At 49.1% G+C, this 10,834-nt stretch overlaps 2 protein-coding genes across 2 annotated transcripts; one reads left to right on the top strand and one right to left on the bottom strand.

Annotated features, from left to right (window-relative positions):
• Positions 1-1,097: 1,097 nt before the first annotated feature.
• On the top strand, positions 1,098-8,197 carry LOC132259337 (intraflagellar transport protein 172 homolog). Its single transcript, XM_059756917.1, has 7 exons — positions 1,098-1,769; positions 1,831-2,054; positions 2,310-3,333; positions 4,701-5,028; positions 5,101-6,589; positions 6,650-7,149; positions 7,209-8,197. Exons 1-7 carry the CDS (start codon positions 1,098-1,100, stop codon positions 8,195-8,197), a joined length of 5,226 nt encoding a protein of 1,741 aa, XP_059612900.1.
• On the bottom strand, positions 8,194-9,934 carry LOC132259338 (regulation of nuclear pre-mRNA domain-containing protein 1B). The gene is made up of 3 exons (XM_059756918.1): positions 9,611-9,934; positions 8,792-9,540; positions 8,194-8,724 (listed from the first exon to the last, which is right to left on the bottom strand). The coding sequence occupies exons 1-3, from the start codon at positions 9,759-9,761 to the stop codon at positions 8,575-8,577; spliced, it is 1,050 nt and encodes a 349-aa protein (XP_059612901.1). The 5' UTR covers positions 9,762-9,934; the 3' UTR covers positions 8,194-8,574.
• Positions 9,935-10,834: the final 900 nt, after the last annotated feature.

The following is a 10,834-nucleotide window of genomic DNA, read 5'->3' as shown; positions in this document are numbered from 1 at the left end:
AACTCTCATGCACTGTGTTTTGCCTCTCAACACGAGGCTTGTTTTCATTTTCTCATCACCCAATTCTCCTCCCTCTTCGTGGAAATTGTATCAGAGACTTCGCTTTTTCCACCATCAAAAGTCCCCAAACCACTCTCGGCTCGTCTGAAGGCACTGCTGATGGATTGAAGATGCCGAGGGAGTGATCCGGAGAGCGGCAGACAAAAAGCAGTATCAGTAACTTCGAGCCTGTGAGCTTTCCCACATTTTCATCTTCATGGCATCAACAGGTGACATGCGCGTCATTATATCGATTTATGGTTTTCTATACTAAAATTGAAGAATTCCACCACATTTATTCCGCTTCCTTTTCTGCAATTCCCTCGCTGCAACTGAGTGAATTGCACTCTTCAGCTCCTTACTTGGAGATGGATGAATAAAAAATTGTTTTCTACATAATTCCAAAGCGACTTAATTGCTTCAGGAAGTTTCTCTATGGCGAACAATTTGGACTCTCTTAGCCAAATGAACTGTGAGATGGGAAGAGGATTTGAGTGAAAACTTCCCACAAAGTGAACCGAAGTCAAGTCTTCGGTCAATTAAGTCCTCCTTTATTCTGCCTCAACGAAATTTACTCAGCTAGTGAAGCCAGCAAAAATTCCTCTTGTACAATAAAATATTCATTAGAGTGCTTAAAGGAGTTAAGAATATATCATGAACAAGTTATGAATTTCCTGGGCTTAATTGTATCTAATATTTAAAACTTTTATAGATTTTAATGCTCCCAATTCTTCTGGAGTCTCCGTATTTTTAAATTAGAAATTAAGAAGTCACAAAGACATCCTGAAAACTTTTCCCTCCGATGCTAAAGTCTGAGAGAAATCTGACCTTTTTCAACTCAATTCCATTGCAAGTTTATGCATATGTCGAAGTGAAAGTTTGGAAACTCCTCCAGATTTAATTTGATGCCATTCGATCCACAACTTGGATTTCAGCAACTCCTTCTCAACTTCCTCTTCGCCACTCTGCCAAAGACGCCGCCATGGCAACATGTTGAGTGGCAACAAACAAATTCACTGGCGCATAAAGTGTCGAGTGTCTTGACTAATTGGGTGAAAATGCAGCTGAAGTTCCTGAAAACCCTCGTGGAGGCGCAAGAGAAGCTGAACCGAGTGGCGGCGCTGTGCTGGTCGCCGAACAACCACAAGCTGGCCGTGGCCACGGCGGATCGCATGATCCTGCTGTTCGACGAAGGCGGCGAGCGCCGGGACAAGTTCTCCACGAAGCCCAGCGATCCGGGCAACGGGAAGACTTCCTACGTGATCCGCGGCCTGGCCTTCAGTCCCGACTCAACGCGTCTGGCCGTGGCGCAGAGCGACAGCATCGTGTTCGTGTACAAGCTGGGCGAGGGCTGGACGGAGAAGAAGGTCATCTGCAACAAGTTCCCTCAGCCGTCGCCCGTGACGTGCCTCGTGTGGCTCACGTGCGGCACGATTGTGGCCGGCCTGGAGGATGGCCGCGTGCGTGCTCTGCACAGCAAGAACAACAAGTCGCAGAACATGTACGGCGCCGAGAGCCTCACCGTGTCCCTGGTGGCCAATCCCCGCGGCACAGGTGTCCTCAGTGGCCACGAGGACGGATCGATTGTGCGCTTCTTCGTGGTGGAGGAGTTCGGAGACGTTTCCGGCCGAGTCACCCAACATCCCGTCTCACCGGTGGCCCTGGCGTGGACTCACGCGGGCTTCATGGCGGCCGGATCGGACCGAAAGGTGTCCTTCTACGACGACCAGGTGAGGACGTGTGGTCATCTGGAGGGCACATATTTTAAATAATTCTCTCATTGGGATTCAGGGCAAACCGTCACGTATTTTCGATTTCTCGAGGGACGATTCGGAGAGGGAGTTCATGATTGCCGCTGCCAGTCCTAATGGACAGACTGTGGGCGTGGGCAGCTTCGACCGGGTGAGAATCTACACCTGGAGCTCCCGGCAGAACACCTGGAACGAGACCGCTGTCAAGGAGATTCGCAATCTGTACTCAGTCACGGCGCTGGCTTGGCGACGCGACGGAGCGAGGTGAGAAAGCCTTTTATATAAATTGAGCCAGAGTTGGAAAATTGTCAAGGGGTGGATTTTGAAGATAAACCCAGAAAATCAACTCAATGTATAGAGAAATTGCTCAAGGGATTTATATTCCTTTCACTAAATCTAGCTAGAGAAGCTCAAGCTTCTCTATGAGCTTGCAATCCTTACAACATTAATTGATTTATTGCCTAGAATAAAGCTTCTATTAAGGGATTATTGAGATGCACTAAATTGGATTTATTTCAGATTAACTATTGGATCCCTTTGTGGCGCTGTCTTGACTTTCGAGTCTGTCCTCAGGCGAACTTTGTGGCAGGACAAGTTCGAGCTGACTTTCGTGGCTCCTAGTCAGATTCTGCTCAAGTCCCTGCAGGACTCTTCCGACACGTTGTCCATCGAGTCCGATCTGGGGATGGAGATTGACGATGTGCGGATTATGGGAAAGGACAGCTATTTAGTGGCGCGAACGGAGGAATCTCTGATCCTGTGCGACATCGTGCGCGGTCTCACAAGTGAGGTCGCCTGGACAGCTTCCGGCAGACACGAGAGATTCTACTTCGAGAATCCAAACGTCTGCCTCGTGTTCAATGCTGGCGAACTGTCCTTGATCGAGTACGGCGATCACTACATTCTGGGCTCTGTCCGGACGGAGTTTGTGAATCCGCATGTGATTTCTGTGCGATTGAATGAACGCGGCACGTCGAGGGACAACAAGAAGTTGGCTTATCTGCTGGACATGAAGACCATTTGCGTGGTGGATTTGGTCACTCAGTCCACGATTACGCAGATTTCACACGACTCCAAGATTGACTGGATAGAGCTGAATGAGACGGGACACAAGCTGCTCTTCCGCGACAAGAAGATGCGCCTGATGCTGGTGGACATCGCCACGAGCCGCAAGCAGACGCTCCTGGGCAAGGTGTCCTTCGTCCAGTGGGTCATCCAGAGCGACGTGGCAGTGGCGCAGAGCGATGCCAATCTCGTGGTTTGGTACAACATCGACATGCCGGAGCACGTGACGATCCTGCCCATCCGCGGCGAGGTGGTGGACGTGGTGCGCGAGGACGGGAAGACGGAAGTGCACTCGGTGGAGGGGCCCACAAATCACGTCTACCCACTCGACGAGGGACTCGTGGAATTTGGCACGGCGGTCAATGACAGCGATTTCGGCCGCGCCATTCTCTTCCTGGAATCTCTGGGCGATCGACCGGCGGCCACAGCAATGTGGCACAATTTGGCCAATATTGCTCTGCGCGAGAAGAACTTGAGGGTGAGTATGAAAATAGATTTTGTGCCACAACATTAAAGTCCCACGCCAATTTAATCACATAAATAATCATGAAAATTGCTCTCTAAAATCTAATAGGCAAATTATTTATGTAAATTCACAGCGTCATGTGATTAATTTCATCAGTTGAGCGAACAGACATTGAACAAATACACGAATTTCAATAACAAATTACGGAATTGTATAATTTTCAGCGATGAATTAAATACGGTTATCAAGCATGTTTTCATTCAGGAATTCAATTAAAATTTTATTGATCTCTATTACCTTCGGGACAACCTTAATAATAAACACAATTTGTCGAGAAACTTCATAAATTCCATGACAAATTGGCACAACCTCAAGTTCAATTCTCATTTGGCTGCAATAAAAGTCCCCAAATAGCCAGGCTATTGAATCCAGATGTTAGAGACAAATAGATAACAAATTGCAAGAGAAACTGTGGAACATTGTGTCTCTGCCAATAAATTCTCCCCCCAAAAGTAGAGCCCGTGAAAATGTCCGACAATAGATTCAATTGAGTCAAGTATTTGGGCGAGAAAATATCATATGACAATTCAGCAATGCTATGCATGAGAGACGAGAGAGCTTTTCCAGGCAAAAAGGACTCGCTTTATTGAGTTTAATGGTGAAAATGTGTTCTGACCAAAAAAAATGCTGTCGCAACTTTTAATGTTTGCAAAATGACTATCAGAAAATCGATGGAAAAGTGCTCGCGAGGCAGGAATAAATTGAAATAGAGACAATTACGCGGGTCAAAAGTTAATGAAACTAATGAATTTGCGAGCTTTTTTGGCTGCAAAAAATATGACAATAATTTGTGCAAGAGGAATTTCATTTAATACCTGTGAATTTTCATTATTCCACCCATTTCTCACCCACTGTTCTTGCCTTGATTTAAGGCAAACTCAGCTTTTAAAATCACCTATTAATCCAATCATTTCTTGCTCGAAATATTCCTGGGCGTGTTTTCCAATTTTCCAATCTATTTGGAAATCGATAAAAAGTCGTGATTAAACAGAATTACCCTCCCAAATAATCATAACGATGAAATCATCATTCGGAATTATTGCAACTAAATAATAAATCAACTTTTAATTACACTTGGAATATTCGTGCAAATTTTTCATTGGTCATTTGGGTAAAAACTGTGTGCGGTAAATGTGGATTTTTCATCCTTTTTTGGAGAGTCCATAAAAAGCACGCGATTAATTATTGCTGGCGCGGATGTGCGGTGAAAATATTTATGCTTTAGCCAAAATATTCATTATGATAAGTAATTCACGGTGGAACAAATTAATTAAATTATTGGAGTCAATCAAGTAAATTGACGGAAAATTCCATCACAGGTGGCGCAGCGATGCTTCGCGGCTCTCGGGAATGCGTCGAAGACCTTCTATCTGGCGGAAGTGATCAAGATTGCCGACAAGTACGAGGAGAGCCACCAGCCGGGCTCCGGAATGGAGTGTGCAGAGGTTCGAGCGCGACTGGCGCTGCTCTACGCGGATCTGCGGACGGCTGAGAGGATTTATCTGGAGCAGGGCGACATTGAGTCCGCTCTGGAGATGTACAAGAGACTGGGCAGGTGGTCGGATGCCATCAAGCTGGCCGAGAGGAGGGGCTATCATGGGCTGAAGGAGCTCGAAGAGGCTCAAATGGCGCATCTGCTGAATTCCGGTGAGAATCATAACTTCAAAACAATAGACAGATTTCACAGATTTACATTGATTCCCCATTCCGTTGTTCCAGGCCAAGAGGAGGCAGCTGGGAAGGTTCTGGAGGATCGTGGTGACTGTGACAGAGCTATGACACTCTACCTGAAGGCACGAAAGCCCGCAAAAGCTGCGAGATTGGCACTGAAGCACACTTACTTGCTGCAGAATGAGGAACTCATGTCCAGGGTTTCGGCTTCTCTGGTCAAATCGGAGCTCTTCGAGCTCGCTGGTGATTTGGCTCACAAGATGGACAAGGCGGAAGTCGCCCTGGGACTGTACAGGAAGGCTGGGGCTTACGCGAGGGCGATTGATTTGGCGCGCTTCGTGGCTCCGGATGAGGTGACCAACTTGGAGGAGAGTTGGGGTGATTGGCTGGTGGCGAAGCGCCAGATGGATGCCTCAATCAGTCACTACATCGAGGCTGGAGCCACTCTCAAAGCCCTGGAAGCGGCTGTGGCGGCCAAACAGTGGCGGAAGGCTGTGCAGATCGCCAAAGTCCTGGACGATCCCGTTGAGATCAAGAAGTACGCACTGGACTTGTCCACACACCTGGCGAATGCTGGCGACATCGCCGGCGCGGAAGGTTTGCTGGTCAGGGCGGAGCTGTACAAGGAAGCCGTTGAGTTTCTCAACAAGCACGGAAAGTGGGAGGAAGCTTATGAGATTGCCGAGAAGTATCTTGAGCAGCAAGAAGCCAGGAAGATGTTTATTGATTTGGCCACGAAACTCGAGGAAGAGGGCAAATTCAGGGATGCCGAGAAAGTTCTCGTGGCCATTGAGGAGCCCGATCTTGCCATTTCCATGTACAAGAGACTCGAACACTACGACGCGATGATCAGACTCGTGGAAAGGTATCACAGAGACCTCCTGGAGAACACTCATCTCCATCTGGCCAGGCAACTGGAGTCCAAGAACCGACACAAGCAGGCGGAAGTTCACTTCCTCGCCGGAGGAGATTGGAAGTCAGTTGTCCACATGTATTGCACTGTTAACAAGTGGGAGGACGCTTATCGCGTGGCCAAGCAGAAAGGTGGCGACGGAGCCTCGAACCAAGTGGCTTTCATGTGGGCCAAATCCCTGCCCGTCGAAGGAGCTGCCAGGCTGCTGACGAAGATGGGCTTGCTGGAGAGTGCTTTACAGTTCTCTTGCGAAGCAGGACAGTTTGACTTTGCTCTGGAACTCTGTCGCCTCACGGGGAAACCCACTGAAGACATCCACTTGAGAATTGCCATGGCCCTGGAGGATGAGGGCAAGTTTCACGAGGCTGAGAAGGAGTTCATCCTGGCCAAGAAACCCCGCGAAGCCATTCTCATGTACAGCCATGGAGCAGATTGGCAAAGTGCTCTGCAAGTGGCTGAGAATCACGTTCCCGAAGCCATAAATGAGGTCCTGATGAATCAGGCCGCGGCAGCCTTGGATGCGAGGAACTACACGGAATACGAGGCTCTGATGATTCGGGCGGAGAAGCCCGATTTGGTTCTGCAGCACTACAAGGAGTACGGAATGTGGCATGACGCTTTGAGGTAAGATTCCTTTAAATCCCCCCTGAACAGGGAATGCTTAATCATGAGTTTTGATTGCAGGATTGCTAAGGAATACCTTCCGGCTGCTGTAATTGAGATTCAACAGTTGCAGCAGAAGGAAGCCAGAGCCTCATCCTCAGCAGACTCCAAAGCTCTGCTCACCAGAGCCACTGAACACGCGAGGAATGAGGAGTTCAGGAAGGCTGCAGATTGTCTGCTGGAGATAAACTCCTCCAACGCCGATCGCGTTACCGAGGAGAGGGCTATTCTTCGCGCAGCTGAGATCTGCAATCAGTTCCTGGAGGGCTCTGACTCTGTGGAAGTGGCTCGGGAATTGGGACCGCGACTTGTGGAGCACGGCCAAATCGGTCCGGCGGCACAGTTGTATCTCGCAGCTGAGATGCCCAAGGAAGCGGTTGATGTGTTCATTCAGAGTGAGAATTGGGCCAAAGCCAGGCGCCTGGCTAAGGAAATAGATCCTCAGCTCGTGACTTATGTGGAGCAGCAGCAGAAGAGTCGGCTGAAGAATGAGGGAAATGTGGAGCAATTGGCTGATATTGGTGAGTAAAGCGACGTCTTGATTCCCTGGCGAGGACATTAGATCATTTGCCTCTTGCAGACATCAACGGAGCCCTGGATTTGCTGGCCGAGCAGGGCCAGTGGACGCGATGCATAGAGAAGGCGAAGCAGCACAGCACTCCCATCTTGCAGAAGTACCTGGCCTTGTATGCTGCTCAACTGATCCGGGATCAGGATTGCGTCGCAGCCCTGAATCTCTACTTGACACACGGCGTGACAGCAAATGCACAGAACTTCAACATCTACAACCGCATCTCTGTGGAATGCCTGGGCTTGAGAGAGCCCGACGGGCAGCCCATTTGGAAGAACCTGCGGAACTTCCTGCATCAGCTGATTCAGGTCCTGCGAGCCACTGAGGGCACAGAGCCAGATGTCCTGGACAGATTCGACCTGCTACTCCTCATTGCTCACTACTACACCACAAGAACGGCCTGTCGCCAGGTTCCGGCCCTGCAATCTCTGGCAGTTAGGATCTCAACGGCGCTCCTGAGATACACCGAAGTCATCCCAGTGGACAAGGGATTCTACGAGGCTGGCATGGATCTCCGGGGCATGGGTCGAGAGTCAGAGGCCTTCGTCATTCTCAATCACTATCTGGACGTGTGCGAGGCCATCGAGGAGGGTTCTGGCAATCTGGTGGACCATTCAGACTTGGCCGCCACGGACTTTCCCAGTTCGGTGCCCATTCCGGCGGATCTGCACCTCAAGAATGAGCTGCAGCTGCACGAGGAGGTCAGGGAGTGGATCCTGGCCGTGAGCATGGACCAGAAAGTCGATCAGTCCCTGCCGACGGACGACCGGAACCTGTACGAGTCCAGCCTGGGCCTCTCAGATCAGCCCTGTATCGCGTCCGGCTATCCCGTGGCGGCCAGGCAGCCCGTCATCTTCCAGCGCAGCCACCGGATGGCCAACAGAGACGCCTGGAGCAAGCTGACCGTGGCCGCGAAGATGGCGCCGCACTCCGATGTGCCCAGCGTGATTGAGTTCGTGGAGAAGTGGTGCGGCCCAGCGAACTTCATCTCCAATTGAATAGAAACTATTTATTCATCTCTGTCTAAACCACCCTTGAATTTGTCCACTGTGCTGACCTTTTAGTCTTCACTTGGACACAATTTATACAATTTTCCTTGTGATTCTGTGCACAATTTTTCACACAATGAAAAATTCACTCCTCAAATCGAAGGGAAATCTATCGATTAATATGCATTTTGGAAAGAATAACATAAAGTTAGGAAATATCTCAAGACTTTTTGCCACCCAATTTGTATGCAATGCCACAAAATTACATATGTTGATCCTAAATAGAAGCGTCATAGTCGTCAAAAATTCTGTTAATTCTGGCTCATGCTGTTTTGTTGGTCGTGCTGCAATCTTTAACACTTCCTCCGCCCCTTCCGCGGAGTGCTTTAGTGAATGTTGAAGAGATCGCCGGCAGACGGCAACGGCGCCAGGCCACCAGTGACGTCAGGCAACTGAGTGAGATCCGGGAGGTTCTTCAGGTGATTCCTAATCTCCCGCTGCACCTCCTTCATCTTCGTCACCTTCTTTGTGTACTCCTGAAAGGAAGAAATAAGAAGAGTTGCAAATCACTCGTGAAATCGCACACAGAGAATTTTCTCTTACATCTAAGCGACTCTCTGCCTGTGTCAGCAGTTCTCGCTGCTCCTGCTGGAAGTCCTTCAGCATGTTCTGCAGCTTCTTCCTGTCCTCCATCTCCGTGCACAGTCTCGCATTGTACTCGTTGAGCAAATTGAGGGCGTCGTTGACTTCGCGCGAGAGCTTCTGCGCCGCCTCCTTGTCCTCAATCTTGCTCAGCATGGACACCTCGGACAGCTCCGCCGGCAAGTTGGCGATTCTCTCCCGCACGGCGGCGTCGCTGGACGCCGAATTCTCAATCTCAATCAGCGCCTTGATCAGCTCCTCCGGCTCCGGAGGATCGCCCACGGGCGTGTGGGGGCTCAGCGTCACGTGCGTCTCCACCGTGCCATTCACCTCCACAGTCTCACTCTTCACGTGCTCCTTTGGTTTCTCCACGGCCGCCGGCTTGGGGCGCTTCGCGGACTTTCCGTGCTCTTCAGACTTGCGCTTCTTCTTCGGCGGCTCCTCGGCGGGCGCCGCTGGCGCCGAGTGGAGGGCCGCCTGGTACGCCTGGATCACCTCGGCACCGTACACGCCGCGCTCTAGCCAGATGTTGAGGATTCTGTCCAGGCTGCCGATGGTCTTGCCCTCCTTCGTGCAAGTGTCCGCGACGTGCTTGAAGGCCGCCTCCAGCGCCTTCGAGAACTCCGAGCCGTACTCTGGGCCCTTCTTCTTGCTGTTCTGGATCACATCGTTGGCCAAGTACATGAAGGTGAGTTTCTTGTGACCGGGCGCTGGAAAAGCAGCCACAAATCGTGTGAGGTTATGTCAAAAGGGTCTCCGGAAGCCTCTCACTCAACTCACCTCTCTGCAGCTCACGCAGCCACGTCTTCACGATGGTGACATGGTGCTTCCGGTGGTGGATGAGCCACAGCGACAGCGTCTGGATGCTCTGCTGGCTGGGATTCAGGTCTGTGAGCTTCTTCACCAGCGCAGTTTCCGTGAATGAAGACATTCTTCTTCAGCAATTTCCCCACTCAAGATCCCAGAGATTCCACAAGCTCTGCACTCTTCACTACACTCTGTCGCGGCGGCAGTACTGAAACATAGCAGAACCCAGAGGAAAGTGGGAGAAAAGTTGAGTTTTCCCGAGGAAAAAATATTTCACAGCAAACGCGAGAAATGTCAACAGGAAACTAAACGATGGCTCATGCTGTCTCGCTCTAAACACGGAACGATTAGAAGTTCAGTGGGAGTGAGCGAGATGGCTATTAGTATGGCTTTAGAGCACTTTTATGGCACAGATATATCGAGAGAATACTATAAAATATATCGATATTTTGGGTTCAAAATAAAAATATTAACTGTTTTATTATTAAGAGATTATGGTAAAGAGAAGATCTTGAAAGCAACTAAAATAATCAAAACTTCTAAGAAATTTAGTGTCAATGTATTTATTTCTGCCCGTAATCATGTGAAACCAATAAAATCGTTAAATATTTCACATGGATTTTTAATATAAAACCTCTTTTTCAAGTTAAGAGACTCTTTCTTGCTTTCCTAGTTAGCAGCAGTGTGACAGAGGTCTCTTCAATCGCTGCATGAATTTTTGAAAAAGCGTCGCCATTCGGCTAAGGAAGTGCATTTTGACCAAATTTACGAATAAAAGAGTTGGTGAAATTTAGAGAATAGGCATCGAGGAATAAGTGGAAGAAAAAAGTGTGAAAGGAAGAGGAAATAAAGAGTGAAAAGTAAAAGGAATTTGAAGTCGAAGTTTTAGACGACTTCTGCAAATGTAAAACGTCACGAGTGGCAGCATTGACGGCGACCAGAGCGCCAACTGGTGAGCGCGTGGGTCGACAGCACATTGAGGCTTTAGATGTCGTGCCAAAACTCGAATCGTCGATGTGTCTAGGTTTCCCAAGAGATACCCATTTACGGAACAAATTGTCCCTCCAAGCGACATAATCATTCTAATTTACGAGAAAGTAGAAGAAATATTGCAGTCCATAATCAACGAAAAAACAGTTGATTATCTCCTTAAAAAATGCAAGAAAACTGAAATTACTTCTTCTATTCTCAAACTCC

The sequence above is a fragment of the Phlebotomus argentipes genome, unplaced genomic scaffold, assembly GCF_947086385.1.
Source record: "Phlebotomus argentipes unplaced genomic scaffold, Phlebotomus argentipes genome assembly scaffold_18, whole genome shotgun sequence".
In the NCBI taxonomy this organism is placed as follows: Eukaryota; Metazoa; Arthropoda; class Insecta; order Diptera; family Psychodidae; genus Phlebotomus; species Phlebotomus argentipes.
Note: the sequence above shows the minus strand (reverse complement) of the source record. Positions and strands in the feature narration are given on the sequence as shown.

What these genes read in the sequence shown, in the direction of transcription:
- LOC132259338 (XM_059756918.1), bottom strand. Translation starts at nt 9,761, where the DNA reads ATGTCTTCATTCACGGAAACTGCGCTGGTGAAGAAGCTCACAGACCTG. An exon ending in GCTGCGTGAGCTGCAGAGAG is followed by an intron (nt 9,541 to 9,610) that starts GTGAGTTGAGTG and finishes CTGCTTTTCCAG; the next exon opens with CGCCCGGTCACAAGAAACTC. An exon ending in AGGCAGAGAGTCGCTTAGAT is followed by an intron (nt 8,725 to 8,791) that starts GTAAGAGAAAAT and finishes TCTTCCTTTCAG; the next exon opens with GAGTACACAAAGAAGGTGAC.
- LOC132259337 (XM_059756917.1), top strand. Translation starts at nt 1,098, where the DNA reads ATGCAGCTGAAGTTCCTGAAAACCCTCGTGGAGGCGCAAGAGAAGCTG. An exon ending in TGTCCTTCTACGACGACCAG is followed by an intron (nt 1,770 to 1,830) that starts GTGAGGACGTGT and finishes ATTGGGATTCAG; the next exon opens with GGCAAACCGTCACGTATTTT. An exon ending in TGGCGACGCGACGGAGCGAG is followed by an intron (nt 2,055 to 2,309) that starts GTGAGAAAGCCT and finishes GATTTATTTCAG; the next exon opens with ATTAACTATTGGATCCCTTT.